At 47.1% G+C, this 26,718-nt stretch overlaps 2 protein-coding genes across 3 annotated transcripts in view; one reads left to right on the top strand and one right to left on the bottom strand.

Annotated features, from left to right (window-relative positions):
- The first annotated feature begins 601 nt into the window (after positions 1-601).
- Opalin (oligodendrocytic myelin paranodal and inner loop protein) lies at positions 602-10,892 on the top strand. Its single transcript, XM_050146197.1, is given in 7 exon segments — positions 602-658; positions 748-816; positions 1,512-1,547; positions 4,544-4,579; positions 5,984-6,103; positions 8,266-8,322; positions 10,683-10,892. Coding segments are annotated over 7 exon segments (552 nt in total). The 3' UTR covers positions 10,860-10,892.
- A 3,717-nt stretch (positions 10,893-14,609) lies between these two features.
- Dntt (DNA nucleotidylexotransferase) overlaps positions 14,610-26,718 on the bottom strand; it is a 29,572-nt gene continuing 17,463 nt past the window's right edge. The window contains exons 7-11 of one of the 2 annotated variants that reach the window (XM_050148601.1): positions 25,402-25,534; positions 24,097-24,205; positions 20,798-21,043; positions 17,657-17,737; positions 14,610-14,957 (exon numbers count right to left, since the gene is read on the bottom strand). In XM_050148601.1, coding sequence (XP_050004558.1) covers positions 14,871-14,957; positions 17,657-17,737; positions 20,798-21,043; positions 24,097-24,205; positions 25,402-25,534 — 656 coding nt within the window. In that variant the 3' untranslated portion in view covers positions 14,610-14,870. Of the gene's footprint in view, positions 14,958-17,656; positions 17,741-20,797; positions 21,044-24,096; positions 24,206-25,401; positions 25,535-26,718 lie in introns of both variants that reach the window. The other variant, XM_050148593.1, reaches the window with a different exon arrangement.

Below are 26,718 nucleotides of genomic sequence, written 5' to 3' on the forward strand. Positions count from 1 at the left end.
AGCCCACGTGACCTCCAGCCCCCAGATGATCTGGTTTTCTTGAGTTTGCACATGTAGGGCTGTGTGATCTGAACCCCGCCTTGGGCTCTCTGGTCTGGATCCATCCTTGGCCTGAATCTGGACCCAGGATCAGTATAGGCCGCCTGTTTCAGGCAAGAGCACCAACTGTCCTGACCGATGCATGCCATAACTTCCCATGAGTCCCTGGGATGCACTCTTCCACCCCTGACAATGAAGTCCTGGGTATAAAATGACCCTGGAGACACTTGAGGCCCAATATATTCCCATTCTTTCGAAAACTTTATTTTTTATTATTATTTCTATTTTCGGGAAGGAGGTGTGCTCATGCCACGGCAGGTATGCGTGGGTCAGAGAACAACCTTGTGGAGGTTTATGTGGGTCCCAGGGATGGAACTCAGGTCATCAGGCCTGTGTGGCAAGTGCTTCTTCTGCTGAGCCATCCCTCTGCTCCCACCCCAGGACGTCTACTGTCAGAAAACACTTCATGTTAAACTTTAGCAAATGTGTTGCTGGTTGAGGGACAGACCCAGTCTTGGAGGGCTGTAGGCGAGATCAAGAGCTGGGGGCAGGAGGAATCGGGATGTCAGGAGATCGGACTAGAGGAGGGTCCAGCCAGGAACCAGGAATAAGGATGGATGTAAGTCCGGAAGGTAGAGGGAAGAACCAGAACCAGGGAAGGCCCCTGGCTAAGCCATAGCAGGCTCCACAGATTGCTCCCATCAACAGGGAAAGGACTTGGTAGAGCAGCCCGGAAAGACGTGCCAATCAGCCCACACTGGGGAACGATGGGCAGGGGTGAGGGAGCAGAAAGGAGCCGCCAGAGGCCTTGGCAGGACCTTACCCTGATAAGAGGTGTGTGCAGGAAATTTGGTATGCATGGGGTAAAACGTTTATATGTTGATTACCGGCAATAGGGAGGGATAAGCCAGGTGCAGAGGGAGCTCCAGGGAGAGAGTCCCTGGTCCAGCTCCCTGCTACCCTGACTGGCTCAATCCATGGCCAGGGCCTCAGCTCAGACTTGATAAAAAAAAACCCTCAGCAGCCTTCTCTCTCCCTCTCTCCCTCTCTGGTTAACTCTCCTGAGAAGGTGGTTAACAGTCAGGGGTTGCCTCATACCCTTTGAGGGAAAGATTCGCTTTAAGTTGAAACTATTATTAAAACTTCTAAATTCTCAGTTCTCCCTTTGAAAGACATTCTGGGAAAAAAACAGTTTTCAGCATTTTGATAGGCCTCCCAGTCCAGCCCTGGCTGGGGAGCGGGAGAGGGAGAAGGAAAGCCCGCTGCCGTTGGCACAGGAGGTTGGCACAGGTCTTCACTACAGGATTCTGTATTGACTACGTTCTTAGGCTGACACTGGGAACTGAGAGGCGGCAGCGGAGCCCATCTCTGGGTTCAGTTCACCTTTGCAGGGGTTGCTAAGGCTTTGAGGCAGAGGTTCGGGAGGTTGCTAACTGTTACTGGGAGTTTTACTGTTTCTTTGTCTCTTGCAGAGCTTTTCGCTGAACTTCACGCTGCCAGCGAATACGGTAAGCAGAGCGTCAAATCACTATCTCCAGGCAAGTCGGAGAGGGTCAAGGTAGAACTCCCGGTTGGGGGTGGGGAGTGTGGGGGGGTGTCTCGTGAACTCTGTCCCACGTGCCCTGAATATTGGGATTAAATGCACAGTCTGTATCGAGTGGTGCTAAGAGCAACGTTTGTTTGAATTTAAATTAACGCCCCCCCCGTGGTGTGTGTGTGTGTGTGTGTGTGTAGTATGGGCATACATGTGCCATAGCGTGTATAGGGGGCCACTTGCTGGAGGGAGCCAGTTCTCTCCTTCCACCATGTGGTCTCAGGGATTGAACTCAGGCCATGAAGCTTTGCAGCAGGTTCCTCTACCCACTAAGCTGTCTCTCCAGCCCTGAGAACAATGTTTTTATCTTAAAAAAAAGTATAAATGAACATTTTGAGAAAGAAAATAAAATTCCTAAATTCCCACCAACAGAAAACACCAGGACAGCGCCCCCTGCTGTCTGACTTGCTCTTCCCACTGTGTGTTCTTACTCTACATATAATTAAGTACCATAAATATTTTCCATCAATCTTTATAACCACCACTGAGGATAGTCACACAATACTTCTTCATGTGGCTTGTTTTATGTAATGAGTTCCAGACAGGAGCAGCTCTGTGATGAACATCATTATAGACAAGACTTGTCTATAGTTTCCTTTTTGAGACAAGGGCTCCCAATGTATCTCTGATTGGCCTTGAACCTGCGATGCCCCCACTCCACCTCCCTAGTGCATGTGCCACTATGTCTGCCTGCATCTGTATTTGAGATGACTTCCTAAGTGTGGAGTCTGGGAAGAGAGTGACTGGGCCAATCAAGAATGAACATGTTCAGTGGGTGAGGTCTTTGCTACAGCCTATAACCTAAGGCTGCGTTACCTTACACGAGTCACTTCCCTTCCGTGTGCCTCGTTCTTCTCACCTGTAAAACAGGGCCCATATTGGTCCTGCTTCACTGGGTGCTGTGGTGTGAGACAGATAATGTGGGAAAAGGGCTAGGACAGCCTAGCACACAATGGACGCTCCACAAGCATCAGCTGTGCAATTAGCAGGAGCTCATGAGGAGAGATGGGGAGAGGGAAGCCTCACCCAAGCTCCCTTTCCTACCTCTAGGCTCTAGAGAAGTCTCTCTCTCTCTCTCTCTCTCTCTCTCTCTCTCTCTCTCTCTCTCTCTCTCTCCTTTCTCTCTGTCTGTCTCTCTCTGTCTCTGTCTCTCTCTCTCTCTCACACACACACACACATATACACACACACCAAGCTCCGCTAGGTGCCTCTGTACCCTGGCTGTTAACTGCCTTACAAAATATTATTTAGAAACCAGCTCTTGTCCATAGTCCAAAATAGCCTTGAACTCCAGTTACCACTGTCTCTGTCTTCCAAGTGCTAGTTGAGATTAAAGACACGTACCCACTATACCTGATATGTTTTTAGTTTGGGCCCTAACCAGCCTGAGTAAATTTTTATACTTTGAAGACAGAATACCTTAGCTGAACCAGGAGGTGACTCTTCCTGCCATCCTCAGAAAGACAATACTTTATACAGCTGCAGGACCCCAGTGATATGAGGGTGTGGGGTTGTGTTTGTGTGAAAACAGCCTTCTAAGGAACAACAGTCAACACTGTCAACGTCCTTGATGGGAGCTCACTAGGAAAGAGGTCTGTCCTGAAATTCCAATGTGCAAGCTCAGGTTAGATTCATCCGTGGAAACTTGGTTCTGAGTTGTCTAAGTTCACTGAGGTCTGTTTTACCTTTCCCAGAGATGCTAACTATAGAAAGGCTGGGGACACTATTGTGGCCATCAAGATCACTGAGAGGGTTAAATAAAAACAGACCTGGCCAGGGCTGTGAACACAAGGTCATGATTGTGGTGCTCATGTGATCCCTAACACCCCCAGAACTAGGCTGTTGCCATCCCAATTTTACTTGTTTTTCTTTTTCCACCTCCATGCATGTATATGTGGTGTGCATTCATGTGTATGCATGTTTTGATGTCTGTGTGTACATGCACATGTATGTGCATATGAGGGCCCACGGTTGATGCTGGGAATCATCCTCCGTGACTCTTCCACCTTATTCACTGATGTAGGATCTCTCAGCCAAACCCAGAACTCACTGGCACAGCTCTGGCTTTAGGAATTCCATCCCTGCCTTCCAAACCTGAAATGACAGGAAGATCATGACTCCCAACCACATGCTTACATGTGTTCTGGGGATTTGATCTCTGGTTCTAAAACTTAGCCACTGAGCCACCTCCTGCCCCAGCCACTGCTAGCCTTATTTTAGATGATGAGATGAGGCCTTGCAGCTTCTGGGTAGAGGAAGGGGTACCCTGTTGCAGGCAGTGTAAGCCCCTAGCCTGCGATCATTTTTATCCCTGCTCGTGGTGATAGGAATCCCGTGCACACTGAGCCCCCAGGACCCAGGATGACACACCATGACAAAGTGTACACAGTTGCTTACATAAAGCTTTGTTCCCAGAGATGCACTTGAGCTACCTCAGACAGGGGCGACGTGCAGCACAACTCCTTCCTCAAGTGGAGATGTGAGCCAGAAAGTGTGGTTCAGTGTGGGCTCATCCCAAACCACAGATGCTACTGTCTGTTTGAAAACAGGCATGGCTTCCTTAGGAAGCTTCCTAACTAAGTCTTACTGCAATGCTTGTTATTTCTCCTAGTGGGGAAAGAGGGCTGAAGTGCGCTGGCCCCAGCATGAAGGCTAGGGACAGGAGATGGAGACCGTGTTATGGCAGATTCTCCAGGTAGAGAGTGAGACATCATTTGGCTTCTGGAGTTTGTATTCCTCATAGCTTTACTTCGCTCTGATTCTTACTCGGGAAAAGCTCACACAGGCTCTGTAGCTGCCCGTCGTTAATCATTTAGGGAACAGTGACTCCACCGTTGGCAGGATGCTTTTTGCATGGTGTTTGCTCTACTGATAGTGTTTTCTTACGTCACATACTCTCTTTTCACACAGACTCCCTCTCCAGTTGCCCCGAGTGCCAAAGCCAACGTAAGTGTCCACTTCAGTGACTAAGCCTTGGCCCTGTCATCTGTGTGGGTACAAATGCTCTCCCCATCTCTTGCATTTATTTTGAGGATTCAAGTTTGACATGTGAACTGTCACCAAGCCCAGAACTGGGTTCAATAATTATTCCTATAACCACCCCTGCTCAAAAGCAAGAGAGGGACTGTAAAACCACAGACCCTGTGGCCAGAGAGATGGCTCAGCAGTTAAGAGTGCTTACATAAGACCTCTGTTCGGTTCCCAGCGCCAACACAATAGCCCACAGCTGCCTGTAACCCAGTGCTTGAGGATCTTACGCCTTCTTCTGACCTCTGCAGACTCCTGTATGCATGAGGTGCACACACACACATAAAATAAAATAAATAAACATTAAAACACATTTTATACACAGGCAAATTCACAGAGTGTGGAGAAGAGCGGATAGGCATAAAAGAGTCCATACCTGTGTTTGCATCTTATGTTGGAAACCAGATAAAACCTATCTAAGTGATAGGCTTCAGGATAATGGTCACGTGTGTGCACTGTGGAGCATTCTAGGTCTTGATGTGAACATCAGTGACATGTGTGGAATGTCATTCTGCAAACATCCTTCAGTCTATTTGTGGTATGGGTTTCCACTCTTTCATAAGATCACCTCTACTATGGAACTCCATGTTATATTTTTTGCATATTTATGTATTATTTTTAGTATTTGCAGAAAAAAAATCTGCAACCCCAAACCTTGTGGTGCTACAAACATGACTGTTACCATTCAGATCAAAGTGAACATTTAAAAACTGCTTAATGCATATAACACAAATATGTTTTCCAAACCATATCAGATGGCATGGGATATACCAACAGCACCGAGTTCTTGTTTCTCTCTATATATGTTATTCTTTTTGTTTGTTTGTTTTTGTTTTTTGTTTTTCGAGACAGGGTTTCTCTGTGATTTTGGAGCCTGTCCTGGAACTAGCTCCTGTAGACCAGGCTTGTCTCGAACTCACAGAGATCCACCTGCCTCTGCCTCCCGAGTGCTGGGATTAAAGGCGTGCGCCACCACCGCCCGGCTATGTTATTCTTTTTAACACAGTAATTTTTTTAGAATTGCATGCACACACACAATGTATTTCGATTGTATTTACCTCCTCTTAACTCCAGCTCTTCTCAAATTCCCTTAAATCTATCTTGAAAGTAGAAAAAATTTTAAATAATCTGTTAAATCCAATTTGTGTTGCCCTTGTACTGGTAATATACATCACAAATCCTTTTGAAATGTTTCATTTCTCCAATGCATCCAGGGCCCACGCATGTTTATTGTTGTTGTTTGTTTATTTTTAATCACGGAATGCATTCTCTACTCTTGGAGAATCTGGGCTTCTCTGACTCTGTTTTTTGTCTCTGTGCCAGGACTGTGGTCCCTCTATTGGACTAGCAGCTGGAATCCCGTCTCTGCTGGCCACAGCCCTGCTGGTGGCCTTGCTGTTTACCTTGATTCAGAGGAGAAGAAGCGTGGATGAACCCTTTGAGGTGATCACTGCTTCTTCGGGTGTGACTGTGGTGCTTGAGTCGGTATCTCAGTGGACTTCTGTCTGGGCTAAGCATGTCAGAACCCAGAACCCATGTTGTTTCTGAGGTCAAGGCAGTACATGTTTTTGGACTGAAATGTCCTTTGTAGGCAGATTCAGGCAGGGCTGATTTACACATACCTCGCTGGTCACTTGAACAAATCTCTGGTATAAGATGACATTTGGGGTGGCAGAAAATAGGAATGGAAGGAGCTGACTGATGTCATGAAAACATATGCCTGTACAGTGGAGTGTTATTTACACCGAGGAAGGAAAGGGGGGGCACTAGCTTCATCATCAGATATGGTAAGGATGTGAGGGAAAATAAGAGACAAAAAGGTGCTGATGTGTCTGTGGAGGGGGTGCGTTGTCATATTGCTTGCCTGTTCCTGTGTCTAAACAAGCATGACATACAAGAGAATGTGCATGGACCCCTGACACACCATACTTGTGCCATATTTGCTCTGGAGACCATGCATGGTCACCTAGATCCATATCCAGCAAGGTTTCACAGCAGGATGTACTGTGAAGGCAGCCTTTGGGTTCTAACTTCACTCTCTACTTGTGAACAATCTTGGTTGTTTTCATACTGGTAGATATTAAAATCTAACGATAGAAAGCCTGGGTTCTAATCCTGCCTCTGAGCTGTATGATTTATGGACAGGTGACTCAACATTTTCTATGCCTTTGTTAGTTCAACTCTGTAACAGGTGTCATGAAACTATCCCCTCAGGCTAGGGTGTATCTCATGATACAGTGCACACACCTAGTATATGCAAGGTTATGAGATCCAACTCCAGCACCACAAACAACAATAATAAAACCTAGCACATAAACACTGCCTGTTTTAAGAGGTGGGAACAGTTGTAAGGACGCATGAGATAACAGGTGGTATATACCACGGTAACATGTGTAGCTGTAACATGTGTAGACTGGCAAGCTGTAAACTGGATATACACCAAGAAGTACTATGGGTGATGGTGGCATTATTTATTTAGGCAATAGTTTCTTAACTTTTGGTGCTCTTTAAAATGATCTAGAAGGCTAAAATACATCAATCACTAGGTTAATTAAATCAGGAATTTCTGGGACTAGAGAGATGGCTTTTCCAGAGGACCAGGATTCAGTTTCCAGCACGACCACTTGCAACTTCAGTCTCAAGGGATCTAAAATGCATATGGTACACAGACATACATGCAGGCAGACAACCAAACCCAAAACAAAACAAACAAATGAAAGAATTTCTGGTGATAGAACAGCTGAATTGTTCTAAAAACATTGGGGGGGTTGTTTGATTGTTTATGGTGGTCGGGATCAAGTCTGGACCTTTCCCATATGCTAGGCAGGGACTCCACCGCTGAGCTGTACTCCCGGCCCAACACATATTTTTATTATGTACATAGTCCCCCTTGAACATCATTCACAAGGGATACATTTCAAGACCATGTAGTAGGCACTTGATACCGTGAAGCATGCTGAACACTGTATACCATAGGACACTATGTACAAAAATAGGCTAACAATAAGTTAATCACACTGAAGAATAACATTCTTAGTTAATAATCAAATTGAATGACTTAACATAGAGCAATGACTGTGGACGAAGTCTCTTGACCGCTCAGTCAACCATCACAGGCCTGGCATCATACACAGCATGGATGCACTGAGCAAGAGGATGGGACGAAGCAGGGGGGCTCGAGGTCTTGTCAACCGATTCAAAACGGAAGCTTAAAACGTTTGGCTCCTGGAATTTCCATTAACATCTTGAGATCCCAGTTGGCTACTGGTAACTGAGACCACTGCACAAGCACAGGGCACATGCACAGGGGGTTACTGTAACTTTAGACAGACGTTAATGTGGAAAGTGGCCTGCCGAGAACCCAGTGATCCACTCCTGGCCGCCCTGTTTCACCTCTCCTCCTGCCCCCTTCTTCACAACACCGGCCCCGTGCTGGGTTTGAATAGTCTGCTTATGTAGCTCGAGGTTGGCTGGCTCTTCTCTGCGTGTTTGCTTTGTCTGAAAACCTCTGGCAGTTCTAATGCACACTGTGGCTTAAAACACAGTGATCTGAACAGTTACCGCTATGGCCCTTAACTAGTTATTTATTTATTAAACATTTTTAGGAAAGTGAGAGACCATGCGAAATTTCAGAACTCTAAGACAATCCCAAAGTCTCTGAGGTAAGAGCTTTTTATTCTAATCCCCTTATGTGACTGACACACTGACTTGTAGCAAGCTAAGGATTTTAAAGCTTAGACTGTACAAGGTGCCATGTGGGGCCCATGGAAAAGAGGAGGCTAAACTGTGAAAGCACAAAGGAGGTGAATAGTGTGTCATGACTGACCAGATGGGAATTCAAAGTTGACTTTAACATTAGAAAATCAGGGGGTGGACTGTAGCTACATGGTAAAATTCTGACCTAGCACGTGGAAGTCACTGGGTTCTAGGCCCAGCACTAAAAATTAAGATAAGAGAAAAAAAGGAAAATCAACTCAATATAATTATTTAATGGACAAAAGAAACAGATTTATGGCCACGTTGATAGGAAAAGAGGGTTTATAGAAAGGTAACTCACTTGTGCTAAGAGCTCTTTGTGTGTGTGTTTGTGTGTGTTCAATGTGTACGTGTGTGCATGCGTGTGTTTGTATGTGTACCATGGAAAGTGTGTGGAAGTCAGAGGACATTTCAGATGTCAGTCCTTACCTCTCATTTTTGTTTAAGAAGAGCTACTTAGCTGTTTTTCTCTGTGGATGCTGGCTCACAAGCCTTCAGGGGTTCTCTCGTCTCTGCCCCACATCTCCCCGTAAGAGTGCTGGGATTACAGACACTTGCACTGTATATCTGGGTTTTACATGGGTTCTGGGGATTCAAACCCAGATCCTTACCCTTGCTCAGCAGGCACCATTTCTTCCCAGCCCTTGATATGGACTTTCAAAGGTGACGTAGAATGTGAACCTAACTAGAACAGGGATACCTAAGGGAATATGTCTTTAAGATCAGAAATACATCAGAAATGTTCATCACTTGTACTCAGCACTGAACTTCAGGTCCTAACCAACACAATGGGATAAGGAAGAGCAAACATAACATTGAAAAGGAAGAAGTAAAATCATCATACTTTGCAGATTATATATGCCTGTCAACATAGGAAAAAGCCAGTAATCTACAGATAAGTTATTAGAATTAACAAAATAGTTGAGTGGGTTTATTGCATTGAAAACAACACACAGGGTTTAGCTTGGAGTCAGAGCACTCCCTGAGCACTGAAAGCACACACACACACACACACACACACAAAAGTAATGTGCATTTTTAAAATATCAATAGCTACAAGTTAGAAAAAGGATTTTATAAATCCTATTTTACAGTGGTAATAAAGTACACAGAATGCTAAAATTAAATCCGATAAAATGTCTAATCTTATTATGGAAAAAACTTCAATAAAAGACATTCACCAACAGCTAAGTTATGATGGTTCCATGCTCTGGTTCTGGAAAGGAAGACCCAACAACATAAAGATGTCAAATTCATGGCACGTTTAGTGTCTGTATATTCAGTGCAATTGTGGAGCCAGAGGGTGGTTAAAAGGACTTACTGCTCTTTCAGAAGACTTGGGTTCAGCTCCCATACAGAAGCTCCCAATGGTCTCTACTAATTCTAGGACATCTCCACTCTTCTGACCTCCTCAGATGCCAGTCATGTGCAATTGGGCAAAACATTCATATACACAGAAAATTATACACGTAATTGTGACACATAATCCAAGCACATTTCTCAATAAGCTTGCTAAGATTCTAAAGTTTATAGGGAATAAAACTAATTAAAAAGTGAACATGTAGGACTGGAGAAATGGCTCAGAGGTTAAGAGCACTGGCTGCTCCTCCAGAGGTCCTGAAGAATTCAATTCCCAGCAATCCCACAGTGGCTCACAGCCTCTATAATGATATTTGGTGCCCTCTTCTGGCATGTAGGCATACATGCAGGCAGAACACTATACATAGTAAATAAATAAATCTTTTTTTTTTTAACAAATGAGCATGTAGAAAAAATGAAAAAGAAAAATAGGATAGTAGGTTTGAACTCAACTATATCAATGATCATATTAGAGGTAAATTATCTAAAACAGCTTCAGTTACAAGGCAGAGAGGGTCAGTTTGACTAGAAAAGCAATATAAAAATCTCCAGAACCACACTTTATGAAAATAAAGACTTGATTAAAAGTTAAAGGATTGAGACCCTCTGTTAAAAATGATTAGAGAAAGTTGTGTGGCACACACACACACACACACACACACACACACACAAATAACCCTTGAAGGCAGTAAGCTCGGGTGACTGTAGACGCCACTCATTTCCTGCCCCTCGAGCGCCAATGTCTTTATTCTCCCGATTCCTGTATCTTAACAACCATTGTTTCAAATGTTTGGTCTGATTTTTTGGATGTTTCCACTGGAAGGGTCAATATGGTTGTTTGAGTCCATCTTGGCCAGAAGCTGAAGTCTCTACTACATCCTTTAAAATACCCGTTTATGTTCTCAAGAATCCTAGGCGGTCACCCACACATGAGATGGACCCACGAGGTGCCCAGGAAGGCCACATATATGTGAAGACAGTCTCTGGAAGTGAGGAGCCCTTGCCTGACGCTTACCGTCGTCCTGAAGAAATAGAGAGAAGGAGAGGACTGTGGTGGCTGGTGCCCAGACTGAGCCTAGAATGATGTGGATTCATCAGGGAGCTGACCCGGAACTGGAACAGGGCTGAAACCCCAGAAGTCTGTGCTTAGGAACTGTGCCGGTGAGGACCAGCTGCCTCTCATTGCACATAAATTTCATTATGGGTCTGGGGTGTACCTGGGTTGCTTTTCCTCATTAGGGGTGCTGCAAAAAGGCTCCGTCAACTTCGGGCCTTGCGGTTTTAATCATCAGTACAACCCAGGTGACTTGCTGTGCATCAGATGAGTCCCCTTCATCCTGTTTCTTAATCCAGAAAAGTCTGTTTTTGGGAAATGGACCTGGTTTCTGAGTGTCCTGCCTTCACTGCTGCCGGCTCCATCTCTTATCTTAAAAAAAGTAAATGAAGCTATGGAAGTTGGATTTTTCCGGGTGCACTGGCCAAGGTCAGCTTGGCACAAGTTAGGACATGAGTGAAATTTATGGAAGACATGTGGAAGAAGCCATTTCTTTCTCTGAATATCTCAGGGCAAAACTCACATGGAGCCGCACATGCCCAACACAGGCTAGGTCGTGTCATACAGCAGAGAAGAGGACATGGGCTTCTGAGTCAGACCTGCCCCCCCCCGGCAGCTGTGAGAATTTGGACGAAGTCACCTACATTCCCAAGCCTGCTTTGGGTCTTATAAAAGAGGGGAGAATAGTCTGTGTTTTATTCAGGCATCGGAAAAATTGCAAAAGGAAGGAAGGGAAGCATTTTCCACCAGGTAGACACTAGAAACATTCATTTCCCCTCCTCACCCCGCTCTTCCCACCTCTTCCCATCCCGTCGGTCTGATCAAGTCAAGCGACCGCTCTGCAGAATTTGTCACCCATAGTCACAAAGTCGAGAAGGAAGTACATCTAAAAGTAATTCCAGTTTCACTAGAAGTCTGCACCCTGAACTCTGAACATCATTTGCCCTTGTATGTCAACCAACTCTCAAATTCCCAGTACAGAGACCCACGCTACACATTACACATTAATCTCCAGGATGCTGATGTCTTTGATGGTTAATCTTCACTGGGGGGCACTTAGAGTTGCCGTGGAAACACACCTCTAGAAAGGGTTAACAGAGCAACAAGATCCGTGTGAATGTGAGAAGCATCGTTCCCTGGGCTTGGGCTTCTGGACTGAATAAAAGAGATTTCAAGTTGAGCACACAACATTCATCCCCCTCCGCTTCCCGACTACAGATAAAATGTGTGATCAGCTGCCACACACTCCTGCCATCTTGCCTTCCCAGCTGTGGCAGACTGTGTACCTTCAAACCGTGAGCCAAAACAAACCTTCCCACCCTTAAGTTGCTTTTATCAGGCATCTAATCCTAACAATGAGAAGTAACTAATGTAAAATTGGTATTCATGGTTTAGTGGCTTTGCAATGATGAATTTTGTGTGAAGTATTATAAAAAAAAGATGTTTGTGAGGAAGAGAGATAAAGAGGACCAAAGATGAACACAGGAACAAAGGGATGGGTTAGTATATCTACACCTGCCATTCAAGGGAAATCTAGCGGCAACTTTACCAGCTTGGGCCTTTACTTCCCCAGATGGCTTCCAGGTGCTCTGGTCACAGCTCCTCCTGATGCATAGCCACTGCCTCAGACAGGCCATGCTTCACAGTGGGAGAGATGAGGTCTCAGAGCATCTCTGGAGGCAATCCCAGTCCCCATGAGCCACCCTGATATCTTAGGGAGCCATCTTTTCTCATATGGGGCCTCTGGATGTTCAGAAATGATCCTATTTCTTGAATGGGGAATAGTTCTATAAACACAATGACCACCACCTACTAACAACCACCTTTCAAAGCCCCTCTAATACTAAAAAAAAATGTCTTTCATGGCCCAGCTCCTTAGATAAGCTCATGTGGACAGCTTCAAGCAGCCATGCCCAGGGATACTGAGCATTCTCTTTTCTTGCGTGGTGGAAAAGGACCTTGGACTCCCTGAGAACCTGATCAGACTAGGCCTTATAGCTTTGACATAGATGGGTGTCAGCTCCAGCCCATAATGTTGGCCACCTAGAGACTCAGTCCTGTGCTGATAAAAATGACCCAGGCATCAAAGAAGCCTGAAAGAAATACACTTATCAGTGAGGTTTGTAACTGGTAAAGTAAGGTATGACTGTGTTTCAGATACTTTAATTCTACTTACAATCAATTGCTTAGAATCTTTATTTCAAGTCGTTTTCACTAAAATTTCGAGAGTCAGCATTTCTTTTGGTGCAAACACTTATTTTGTAATCTGGTGAAAAATAAACAGCCGTTTGACGAACCCATGAGGCACCCGTGGTTCTTTTCCCCTCAGTGAAGAGTGCAACTTCTCCTTTCCTTTCTTCTGCCTCTTTCCTTCCAGGCCGGCCAGAACCTAAGTGTGCTTCCTCCGGCACTGCACACGTGGGGCTCCCGACCTTTCTCTGTAGCCCCTCCATGCCTTGAAACAGGACCCCTCTAACAGGTAGTGAGGGGGCCTCTGTGCTGGAAACTCAAACAGCACCACGCTCTTGTTTCCTTCTTTCCCCCATTCTCTTCCTTCACCAACTGACACATTGAAAAGATCTAAACTAGGAGTAGCAGTCAGGCCTCGTGCTGGTTTACCAGCTAGGCTGCTGCAAAGGAAAAGCAGGCAGGTGTGGCAAAGCCCTGTGGCGACACTCTTCAAGCAACTCCACAGAAGGGGCGTTTCTGGGAGGGACGTGTTCACTGTCTCCTCACAGGGACAATCATTCCTCCTGTCTCCTTAGCAAGACTTCAGTAGAAACAGTCTTACAAGGGGTGGTCTCTTGGCCAAGTGATTGACAGGTCCAAATGGATTATCTGCTAAGGGAGGAGCAATAGTATGACACATACTAATCTTTCGAGACAGATCAGACTGCCATGTTGCCAGCCAAGGCCAAAAGGCCTTAAGAAATGGCAAAGTTGATGCTTGTCTTTCTAGCATTACCAGCAGTGTGGGAGGTGGGGGCCAAAGCTCTGGTAACATCCAAGACCATGGAGAATGGACATCTGGGTAAAGCTGATTAACCCTCTGTGGGAAAAGCACAGTAAGCTGTGACACCAGATTCCCGCCATCCACCTATGACACCCGAGACTGTGTGTCAGGGACCTCTCTTCTTCACGTGGCATCACGCATCCCCTGGAAACAGGCTGAAGCTCATCGGTTTGTCTTCAGCTCTCCAGCAGGCTGAGGACAATGACATAGCTACAATCGGTGGCGTTTAGGACTCTTAAGGGTACAGGATCTGTCTACCCTGTTCCTCCTGGAGGAAGCAGGAGGGAAGGATGGATCTGGTGAGGAAAGTTCCAGAACTTGCTTCCTTGCCTTGGATTCCCCGAGATGAAAGAAACCCCACTGCCTCTCTGAGAGATCCAGGGGGAAAAGGAAGACTTTCCTGCTCTGGTTTAGGAAATGCATTTGCGACCAAGAGAGAGCGGTGAGAACCCATCCTGATACAGCTCAGTGCTGGTCAGGGAAGGAACCAGCTCAGAGCAGAGCCAAGACAACTAGGAGTCAGCACCCTGCCTTGCGGCACATCTGAAGGGACCCAGAGTCCCCTTGGGAACCTCAGATGCACGTATTACACCTGTGTGTCCCTTCAAAATCAACGACAAGCTTTCGCTTCCACGGTTCCATTTCCAAGTATAATAACTGAGCAAAGAAAACTTTAGCCTTTTGTTTCTATTTTTATTGTTGATGTATACAGAGATCCAGACACACAGGGGTTAGGTGGGCTTTGATGCTCTTCTCTGCATGAAGCACCAATGGCAATACCATTTTTATTGAAAGAATGAACCACAAATTCTATATAGCAGTGGGACAGACAGCCTGAAAATGTGACCCACGGCCACATCCCAGCTTATCCAGCCAACAAAGTTGCTCTAGAATATTCTCTACACATAGTTTCCATGTGATCCATTTGCTGTCTGCATTGCCTGAGGCCTAAAGAATCCCGGACTTTCCTAAGCTAACACACAACCCGGCTTGTCTAACCCGAAGAGAACCAAATCAGCGGCTCATTCTTAGGCGTTTCTTTCCCATGGTTCAATGTAATCCAGTCCCAGGTGGGCAAAGATCTCTTCTTCACTGTCTGCTTCAAGAAACACCCTCTGGAAGCATAAGGAGAAACACACACTCAATAGCTATCCTTCAGCTTCTGGGCGCAGTCACACTGAACCACCTCCCACCTGCTCCTGAATATGAAAGGTCAGAGGAAGCCAGGGTGTGGTGACCCACACCTGGAACCCCAGCACTTGGGATGCAGAGGCAGGAGCCTGGGCAGCAGAGTGAGACCTTAACCCAAACAATCAAACAAACAACAAAAGCCCTAGTGACTGCTTCCTGAACTTTCGACACTTTCCCATCCAGGAAATGGCATGTGTGAATCAAGGCAAAACGGTGACATTCTTCCCCGGTCAGCAAGTGACACAGGGAATTCTTTTCTAATTCTTCTTCTTTGTGTGTGTGACTGCATGTTTACATGTGGACGCATATGTGTGGAGATGCATGCACATTCGTGTGTTCCATGTGGAGGGCAGAAGTCAACACTAGATGATGTCTTCCTCTAACAGTTTCCTTTTTTTTTTTTTAAGACAGGGTTTCCCACTGAGCCAGTAGCTTATAATTGACTAGACGGATTAGCTCCAAGAATCTGCTTGTCTTGGCCTTGCCCATGGCTAGAGTTACAGATATGTCCACCACTCCTGGCTGTTATGTGGTGCTAAGGGTCTGAACTCAGGTCCTTGTGCCGGCACGGTCATCCCTCCGGCCCTACTGGTCTCTTCTAGTTTTAAAATGTTTAAGTATATGGGTGTTTTGACCACGCATATGTCTATATACCACATTCATGCTTGGTGCCTGAGGAGGCCAGAAAAGGGCATTGTAGCCGCCATGTGGTTGAATCAAAGCCAGACCCTTTATAAGAGCAGCCAGTGCTCTTAATCACTGAGCCATTGTTCCGGCCTAGACCCTTATTCTTAACCATAATTGTTCTTTGGAACCATGTGATGGAGCTTTTCTTTTCTTTTTCTCCTAATAAAAAAGCCTGAAACACGAGTCACACTCCAGCCCAGTGAAGTCAAAGCTCCAGAGATGTCTCACCATCAATCTATTTAAGGTTCTAGACTATTCTAATGTGCAGCAGAGGGACAAACTGCTGGTCAGGGCAGGCTGCTGTACATGCTGCGTCCTCTCCAGCCTCCCGCACCTGCCCACAGCTGTGGCTCCACCCTCCAGCTTCTTCCCCTTGATCTCTTGCAGGCCAAGCACTTTTTCCTCCAAGTCCCTTCTAATACACTGCACCATCCTGGGCCCAGAACTGATGCCTGTTGAATTATTTATTACACGGTCACTCACAAGCCTCCCTGACCTGAACTCTATGGCTCTGCTTCCCCCTGTATGCTCAGTGTGTGAGGCTATTCTGCCAGGACCTACTGCCTCCTCCTCCAGGAGAAGCACCTTGTATTTCTATAAGGATTCGCTTTCCCCTTCATCCATCAGGATGTGGGGCTGCTCCCATCTCTAGGGAGAAGCACACAACCCAACTCTGGCTAATGGGTACCATGGCAATGGACTAATAGGTGAGCACAAGACCCTAGCCTGGTCAATGAGCAGTTAGAATCCATGCAAACCTAGAAAAAAAAAAAAGATCTTTTCTGATAGAATAGCTGGATAAGTGGGACTCATGGGAAAACCTTGCCTGACAATGAGAACAACCCCAGAAAGCCCACCTGAGCACCTGAATACATCCGTACCTGAATGCAGTGTTTGCCCAAACTCCTTTTCTTTTACTTAAGGTATTTTCATTGTCAGTTTCCTTTAAACTATGATAAACCCTGAGAGGACAAGGAGATATTTTTTTTTTCAAGGCAGGGTTTCTCTGTGTACCCCTGGCTGTCCTGGAACTCGCTCTGTAGACCAGACTGGCCTCAAACTCACAGAGATCCTCTTGCCTCTGCCTCCCAAGTGCAGATTAAAGGTGTGCACCTGGCCAGAGATCAGATTCTTTTAGCCTCTTTTCCTCCAAGCCTAATTTGGTTCTCTTGACCACTATAAGAACAGTAGGCCTTTTGGCTTATGGAATTGACAGTAGACTTGCTAACTCTTCATCAACCTCATGGTAACTTGTCACTGTTCTGAGGCATGACTGAACAAGGCACCACCATCAAGCGAGTTCCCCATGATTAGTGACTGAGGTCTGACGGCTTCCCATCCGTCTCTGGGTACTTGTGTTACTCTACTGCAGGAGATGTTCCTTAGTGACCCACTCAGAACATAACTGCCTTGGTATTCCTGCCACCCTTAGGACTTGTAGAGAGTCTTGATTTTCTTGGGAGTAAATGGCTGTAAATATCAGGAATATAGCAACTCAATTCTGGCCACCTCTGGTGCTGGCCCTGGAGCCCATCAGCTCATTAGTTGGCCCAGAAGCCCCAGAGTTGCACCCTGGGCCAGGAGGGCACTGCCATCTGAGTAGATGTGGTCCAACTCCTTTCAACTGTGTTCTGCAGAGAACAGAACGTGTGTCGTGGAGAGAAGCAGACCTGGACACTAAAATCAGTTTGGGCTGGAGTGAGGATGGGATAAGAGACCAGTAGGAAAAGGGGCTTTCTGCCAGTCCTGAGAACCCGAGTTCAATACCTAGAACCTACATGGTAGGATAGAACCGGCTCCTCCCACCTCCTCATGCCCCCTTTTCTCCCACTATAAAATAAACAAAGAAATACAGTAAAAAATTGTTTTAAAAACCTGTTCAAGGGAAGGGTTTGGGGGTAAGGGTCAGTAGCCCACCTCAGGAAGGAGACACTACCTTGGTCTTGTCATACAGAGCATGGTTGTCCAGAATCATCTTCCGCTCATGGCTGGCGTAACGCCGCAAGTCTCTCTCAAACTGCTGCAAGGTGAATTAATATAAATTACCGTCCGCATGTGGTATTTAGAGCCATCCTGACCCTCGGGTGCTTGAAACTGCCACCTTCTAGCATATTTTCTTGTGTGATTTTCTTCCTCAGGGCCAAGGTCCTGGGTGGCTGAGCTCTGGGATCCCTGTACTAGAACACAAACTTGGTTTGAACTGGAAACTTATTGGCTTGGTCCCTTGTCAGGCCGTGTCCAGCAGGCAGCAGAAAGCGTGTGAATATCTGGATAAAATGGACAGAGCGGGCATTGTTTATGGGAAAATACCTGGTCCAGAGTAAATGCCTCCTAAGTCATTTTCGGTTTTAAATACCATCATTACAAAAGAAGGTGAGGAATGGGAAGATCTTGGTCCAGATTTGGGGCCTATCCCTGTGTCCTTTGGCACACTACCCAGCCTTTCTGAGCCTTGCTTTGTCCCACAATGGAGGGAGTACTCGTGAAGGCCCCTCCCTCTTTGATGTCCACCCTTGCTGAGACTCTGTGAAGAGTCAACTGCTCCAGGGTGACATCTCTAATGATCAGGAACACACCCTGAAAATCTGAAGACTAGGTAGGGTAGCAAGCAAACCCTAGAAACGAGGACAGTGGATCACACACACTGCTGCTGGCTTCCCGAGAGAAGCCCAGGTCTGGAAAACTGTCTTTTCCCTTGGAATTAGTGAGAACACCTGGGACAGGCGCGCCCTCTAGTGGCGAGAAATGATTTCCTCTTTGCTGGAAAGTTTCTGTAGCTGGTGCAGACACAACCAGCCTTGAAGATCAATTGCCGGGAACAGATTGGCTAGCACAGATTAGGGAAGTTCCGGGTCCTATTTAGCTTACTGCCACCCGATCCTAGCTCTTGTCTGGGCAGTGGTTGCCCACAGCTCTCGCTGGTTTGCAAGCATCTGGAGAGGCTGAATGGGGTCAATAAAGGGTTTCTCCCAGCTCCCAGCCCCCAGCCCTGTGTGGTTTGGGAGAGACAAATGTATTCTTAAACTCCTCAGCCAAGGCCTTCAGAGCATTTCTGTGCGTGCAAAGAGAGATACAGTTCACTAAACAAAAGCCTGCAGAATGCCAGCTCCTGCCAGTTCCTCGGGGAGCTGAGAGTCTAGCAGGGGACACAGACAATTTATAATGACAGAAGGAATAAGCAGGCTGTTGGCGGATAGGAAGCCGGTGCTGGGGACTTACTAAGCAGGACTGCCATGGTGGGCATCACTGAACAAGGGCTTGAAGAGAGTGATAAAAACCAGAATGGCTCAAGAGAGTTGTGCTGGACAGTTTGATGTCAACTCGACACAAGCTAGAGTCATCTGAAAGGAGGGAACCTCAACTGAGAAAACGCCTCCATAAGATCCAGCCGTAGGGCATTTTCTTAATTAGAGATTGATGGGGGAGGGCCCAGCCCTTTGTGGGTGGTGCCATTGCCTGGGCTGCTGGTCCTGGGCTCTATAAGAAAGCAGTTTGAACAAACCATGGGGAGCAAGCTGGTAAGCGGCACCCCTCCATGGCCTCCACACCAGCTCCTGCCTCCAGGTCTCTGCCCTGCTTGAGTTCCTGTTCTGACTTCCTTTGTTGATGAACTATGATACGGACATGTAGGCTGAAAAACCCTTTCCTCCCCAAGTTTCTTTGGTCATGGTATTTCATCACAGGAGTAGTAACCCTGACTAAGAGAGGAGTCCGGTCCTTTCCTGAGACCCAGAGATTTGCTGGGGGTGGAGGTGGGTCGCTGCCACACAGGCAGCATGCTACGGGTTGAATCTACCAGGGAAACAATGTATTATTTTTGAGAAGTACTAGATTGGACCTTGCGGACTCAGACAAGAGGCAGCCCCTCTCATTCACATCAGCTGTCACTCACTGGTGCTCTTTCCTGCTTCTCTCCCTTGGGGTAGAACCAAGCCACACCCACCCTCTTCCTTTGTAGGAAAGCCCCAGGTGGGCTGGCCAGCCCTGAGATGGGGGGTCCGGAGTGGCGGCAGCAGCAGACAGTAAGGAAGACCAGGTGTGGCAGAGCCTGCAGGTCCCCCTGGTCTACGGTCTCCCAGTGACCAGGGATGCCGCCCTGAGTTAAGAGGGAGAACTAAGGAGTTCCCTACGTCCTAACAGGATCCTGTGGCTTCAGGCTAGGGCCAGATAAGATACTCAGACAGCCTTATTGTGGTGCAGGCAGTGACCTGTGCCCGGCTCAGCGCCAGCTGCCTTGTTTTGTGAATGCTCGGCTGTGCTACATGACTGTAGATGCTTAACAAGAGCCCAGCGTTTCCTCTAAGGGAGGAGCTGGGGTGCCCAGCTGGACTCCAGCTTTAAGAGGAGTCGCTGTCTGAGTCCTAAGCAGAGCCCTGCGGGGTTAGTGCTGCTCTCAGCCTGAAGAAGGCCCAGGGAGTGTCATTTACCCGAAAACTGTGAAGCCAGGGATAGAGCAGGGTTCATCCTCCTGAATCTCTAATTTTCTTTTTAAAAACATCACCAGTCTCTTGGAGCAGCCCTGGGAGACAGCCGGCGTGCATGTGGTCTTGTGCTTCAGACAAGATACGTAGATAGTAGGTAGAAGCTACAGAACCATGGTGCAGTTGCATCCTTGTTTGCAGCAGACTTGAGGCTGCTGCAAGCTGTGCACTGTTGGCCCTGGAGGGTGCCATTCACATCAGCCCTGTAGGGCTAGGAAGTTTTTCCAAGATTGGTCAGCTGGGCAGAAGCAGGCTGAACCCCTAGGCCTGAATCCATCTGGGCCACTCACACTATACTGCTTCCTGGGTTTACCTAAGATACCTCCTAGTTGCCTATGGGATTTTCAAACATAGGTGTCTGGGCTTAGCTGCCTGGAGTTTCTGGTGTAGTGGCATTCAGTGTGGTGGAGAGTTTATAAATCTAACCTGTCCCCAGGGAAGGCCACTGCTGCTGGCTTGGTGAGTGGAACCTTGGGGATAACTGGTCTAAACGAATCTGACTCACGAGACCATATGTCAATATCATAGCCCAGTTTAGGGGCATTGTCTCCTCGCTCTCCCCGGGGCCAGGACAGCTAACAGCAGACAGCCCTTACCCTGGAGCCAGTCCATCCGAGCAGAGCGAAAGCCCGGCGGTCATAGGGGCACATGACCAAATCTACACGGATGGCCTTCCAGTCCTTTCCTTCCTGCTGGCTGCTCTTGCCACTGCCCACTCTCTGGTGGTATAGCTTCAAAATCAGGAAGCATTTCTGGAAGTGGTCGAGGGCATCCACCTTCCTGCTCGGCAGCTTGAACTTTTCGAATGTCGACTCTATGAGGTCACAGTACAAAAGCAACCCCTAAAAAGAGAGGGAGCAAGTTCAGAAAGGGCTCTCTGAGCACCCTTACCATCTTAAAGGAAGCCATTTCAGAGCTGAACAGATGTGGGTGGACTTTCGTCCTTGCTCGCTCAGCAGCTAGGAGAGGAAGTAAGAAGCAGTTCTCAGACTCTCTCTGCAGAAAAGGAATTTCTCCATGAGAAAGACTGAGCCCAAACTACTCAATGATAAAACTTCAGAAACACCACCTCTCCTTGCTCCTTTAAAAGCAAACCACAATGAAGAGAAAGCCACACTGTTTCCTATGTGTCCCAATGATGGTCGCCTGACTGGGTCAAAGGGTTCAGGCCCGATGTGGGATATGGTGACCTGCTGCTTCTGTTGGTTTCTATCTTTTTTTTTTTTTTTTTTTCTAGTGTTGGGGATTGAATCCAGGGCTAGGCATTTTACCACCGAGTATAACCCAGACCCTGAAATGATGCTTCTCCTGAAGGAACTATCTGCCTATCTTGGAGGCAGTAGGAGAAGGCCCATGATGCCTGTCCCATCTCAAGTTTCTGTTCAGAAAATGAAGATGTGATTTAAAGGAGTACCAGTTTAGCACACATGTGTGGGCACTGCACAGCACACGGCTGTGCTTACGTTCATCTGTAAAGTGAAGTTCAGTGTGAGGATGGCAGGGGAGGGGGGTGAAGCGGAAGCAGAAGTCAAATTCTATGAACTCTGTTGATTTCACAGCTGAGGCCCTGGGGGTGTGTCCAGGGAAGGGACATCAAATCACCTGGCACCTTCTCCATGAGGGAAGGGGACGGGGAAGAGGAAGGGGGCTGACCTGCTGGCTGCTGGGTCCCCTGCAGCCCAGTGCCTGGCTCTCACACAGAGATCAATAAGCAATCCTTATGTATTTACCGGTTGTCAGGCACTCTAGAGACAGCCATACCCCCTCCATCCCCTCCTCCCCCCCCACCCCCACCGCAACTGAATCTCCTGCTAGCACAGACAGGAAATGGACCATGAACCGTTAGGGACCATCCCGGGTTGCATTACAACTGCCTGTACTTCCGAAGTCTCAGATCAGACTTCAGTGTTTTACTGCAGGGCCTGGGACTATAGTGCCGATCCCTAGGGGCCACAGCAGGAATACCTGCAAACTGGCCAGGCAAAGAGGGCTTCCCCTGTCCCCTCTCTACTCCAGCAGAGAGTCTCAGCATGAGAACAATGGCACAACATCAAACATCAATTGAGTTTCCAGCCCTGGCAACAGGCCCGGGGGGGGGGGGGGGGGGGGGGGGGGGGGGGGGGGGGAGAGGTAGCCTGTGGTTTGCCAGAGAGAGCCTTTCCTCTCCGCTGCTCCCCCAGAGCACTGGGCAAGTGCCTACTCTTCTAGCAGTGTCTTCTGACTGAGCTTATCTTCTCGACTCTCAGGGGCTCGGGTACTCATTCTGTGCTCAGTCTCCTGAAAGGGACAGGGAGACACGGCATGGTCCCACTGATGAACTCGGAGCTGATTCTGAAATCTAGTTTTCATTTCTGGTGCTTATGGCTCTGGGGCTGGCTATTTCTAGCTTCCACTCTGTCTGGTCTCCCCTCTCTGGCGTGTCGGTGGGTGAGCTTGGCCCATGCCCAGCAGACATTGTCTAACCAGAAAGGGGGGAAGCTGCACTAGGAAACTCAGGTCCAGCCTCCTCCACTCAGTCAGACATGCAGGATCCTGGGGGAGAGAGAGTCCCTTTTCTCTCTAGAAATTGGTGTTTGATGCGAGGGCCAGAAGTCAGATGGTTTTGAATGTGGAATTAACTTAACTCAGCTTGACCATTAACAGTGGGAGGTACCTATTGGCCATGACCTCTGAATGGTCTAGATTTCCCTCATTGACTTTCTTCTTCTAACAAGATGCGTACATGAAATGTATATCTTAGTGATGTGGGATTCCCCTCTATATTTTTTTTACTGCTGTTTTATTACTATTGGTTAATAAAGAAGCTATTTTGGCCCGGCGAGAAATCTGAACAAATATTTATATAGTAGAGAGAGTCAAAGAGACACCATGTCACTGCCAAAGGAGGCAGACACTATGTAGCTGCCCAAGAAGCAAGAGGTAACAAGCCACAAGCCTCGAGATAAAAATATAAAATAGTAAGAATGGATTAATTTAAGATATAAAAGCTAGCTAGAAAGACACCTAAGCTATTGGCCAAACAGTGTTGTAATTAATATAGTTTCTGTGTGATTATTTGGGTCTGCGCAGCCGGGAAATGTAAGAGTAATCTCCATTTACAGCCTGGGGCCCAAAGCTAGTCCATCTCATGCCAGCCGTGGGGTGCCATGCTGAGGTGTTCCAAACACAATTGACAATTTACTATACAATGATCATGTAACATAAAATTAACAATGTTTGGGGCTGGGGAGATGGATCAGTGGTTAAATCATGGGTATGTAATCATGAGGACCCTAGTTTCAAATCCCCAGAACCCATAGGAGTGCTTGGTAGACATGACAGTCTGCCTGCAATTCCAGCCTCAGAAGGTGGAGAAAAGGGGTCTCCAGAGCAGGCTGGCTAGTAGGACAACCCATATCAACAAGCTCTGGGTTTGATCGGAAGACCCTGTCTCAGTGAATAAGGTGAAGAGTGACAAAGGATGAACCCCAGCGTCAGCCTCTAGCTCTTCATGCACCCCCACATGTATGCTTATGCATGTGCAAAACATGCACTCATACATGCATCAAAACATGCACATATGCATTCACACTCTCACACACATTCCTAGACATACACACACCACACCTACCACAATACTAGACATGCACACATACCTCACATACACTTTCACACCACACATACAACACTACATATAAACACACACTCAAATACTTATATCACACACACATTCTCATACCATACTCTCTCTCACACACATACACACACTCACACACTCTACACATAGACACACATGCACATGCACATACACATACATACATACTCACTCATATACACACACAGAATAGAAAAGAAACAAGCCAAAAGCACCGCTAAGGGGGTCTTGAGTGGCAAGCGGTTGTCTTGGTCTCCTTACCTGCTGTCTCCATAAGTCTGTCACTTTATGCAGGAGTTGCTGCTCTTCTTCCTCTGTGGCTCCTGGGCTGGTAATTAGAAAGTCTACATCATGCCCAGTCATCTTACCCCTAATTCAAAAAAAGCACAGAATGAAAATCAGTTATAATTTTAGCCCTTCATTTAAAAAAAAAAGTCTTTGTTTCTGTGTCTCAAGTGTGAGGTTTGTGGTGCAAAATGCTCACAACATTTTAGATCAGCTGTTCTTGGTTGTCCACCTCTACTTCTTATGAACCAATTCAAGGCAGGAGATTCACATGTGGTCTATAGATTGTTGTGTACGGATGGGAAGAAAGTAACAAAGATTACTTCTACACCCAGCACATACACACAGAAACATGGATGACAGTAAGTAGCCTACCAAGAGCTATGGCCATACATACAAGGTAGCCTTCTTGGAATTATGGCGTGGGTAAGGGATTTTTCTTTGTCTTCCCTCCCCACCAACTTTTTAAAGGCAGGGTCTCCTATGGTCCAGACTGACTTTAAACTCATTGTGAAGCTGAGGATTACCCTGGACTTTTTATCCTCCTGCCTCCACACCCCTCGAAAGTGCTGGGATTAGAGGTTGTGTCACCACACCTGGTTTATTTGATGCTGGGAATCAGAATCAGGGTTTCCTTCACGTGAAGCAGGCATTCAACTAACTGAGTGACAACCTCAGCCCAGGGATTTAGATTTAGTCTTCTTTGATCCAAGTGACCAGGTAAGGTCTCAGGAGAAGTGGGTGAAGGGCAGGAGGCTTTCTGCTATGGAGGCATTTGGTATCCAACTGACTGCATGCATTTCTGAAGACTTGTTCACTTAGCTGTTCATTGACTCAACCAAACTTTCTTGAGCACCTGCTTTGTGATTGGGCTCTTAGTCTGGTCTCAGTGGGAACTAGACCCCACTAGCTCCACACGGAATGCACACATGGTGTAGCAGGCATCTGGGAAACATGGAAGAAAGTCCCTAATCCAGCACAGAGCAACAGCGAGTCGAGGAGGGCTTGCTGAAGCAGCATCTAAATTTAGTTTTAAGGAATGAGAAGTCAGACGGTTGCCAATTTTACAAAAGTACAGGGAAAATTTCACCTGACCAAAGTTACAGAAGCAAGACACAGCTCTGTATGCAAGCGATGCCTAGCAGTTTGGAGCTCCCGAAATGCAACACAGGGGACAGGAGTCAAAGCAACAAGGAGAGGCCGCCACTGGGTCGGGATAAGCCTTTTGCACCATTTCAGAGGCAGGTAGGAGAGGGGTGCTGAAACAATGACATCGCTTACCTGCGGAACCCCCCAGTCATGGTGACCAAGGCATCTGGAAGAAATGCTGCAACCGCCTCCTTGACCAGCACGCTGGTGGCCTCTGCTTCTGCCCTGTTCACACAGCTAACAAGGTCTTCGTAGTAGAGGAATCCTGAGAGGCCATTTGGCCGGCCAGTGGAGAGAAATCACACATAAGGCAACCCAGCGTTAGTGGGAGAGGATGCTGTCTCAGACAGGGCATGGATCAGACTCTGCACAGAGCACAGTCATCTATGGTGTTGTCTTGTTTGCTTGCTTGTGGGCTTTTCATGATCACAATGGAGCTTTGGATTCTCAAGGAGAGGTCTACAATGTCCTAATTAAAGGAAAAGTATTCAAATCCTTCTGGGATGTGAACTCTTCCTATCTGATGTCACAATGAAGAGCCAGCACAGTCGCATCTTCCTCCTCTTCCTTCTCCTTTTTCTCCTCTATTTTGAGCAAAGGTCCAGTTGTTTCCGAGTTCCTAATTCTTCTGCATTTGCCTCCCAAGTGCTGAGGTTACATGTGTGCAGCACCGTGTCCAGCCTTCTTAACCAACGAACTCTATCACACTGTTTAAAAGGGGGGTTGGGGGCTGGCGGTGATGACTCGCAATGTTAATCCCAGCACTCAGGAGGCAGAAGCAGGCAGATCCCTGTGAGTTCCAGGACAGCCTGGTCTACAAAGTGAATTCCAGGACAGTCAGATCTACACAGAGAAAGCTTGTCTTAACCCCTGACCCAAGAGGGGAGTGGTGTCTCAGGACTTGAATTGATGGCTTCTTTAGAAAAGTGAAAGGCCATAAGAGGAAGTAGATGGTCTATGTCCAAAGCAAAACCAAGTGCCTTGGAGAGGCTGATGTCCGCTTCTGGGCCTGAGAACTATAAACCAATGACTGTTCAAAAGCGATGTCGTGAGGGAGAGGGAGTGGGGGCATCCGGCTAGTCCCACAGAGTGTTTGGAGGGAGGCAGACATGGAAAGATGCTTAACTCCAGGGATTAGGGTGAAGGACTAAGGGAAGCTTGGGTGTGCCTGAGACAGCTCCTCACGCTTCTATACGAAATGCTGAACTTTCATTAAGGGTCCCCAAAGGGGACCACCCAAATGCCACTTGACAAGCAGGAGACATACTCCCCTAGAAGCTGCTGATTGGCACAACGGGTCACAGAAAACCTGTTGTTCCTTGTCTCTCACCCCAGGACGCCAGGAGGCCAGGAGGCCATTTGGCTTGAGCAAGCTGTCAACAAAGCTCCCAGGTTCAAAGCCATCTGTGATCTCTAAATGGGACAGTTGCGGGAATGTGTTGACAGGAT

Source organism: Alexandromys fortis, unplaced genomic scaffold, assembly GCF_014885135.2.
Source record: "Alexandromys fortis isolate MF-2015 unplaced genomic scaffold, M_Fortis_MF-2015_v1.1 scaffold_16, whole genome shotgun sequence".
Taxonomy (NCBI): Eukaryota; Metazoa; Chordata; class Mammalia; order Rodentia; family Cricetidae; genus Alexandromys; species Alexandromys fortis.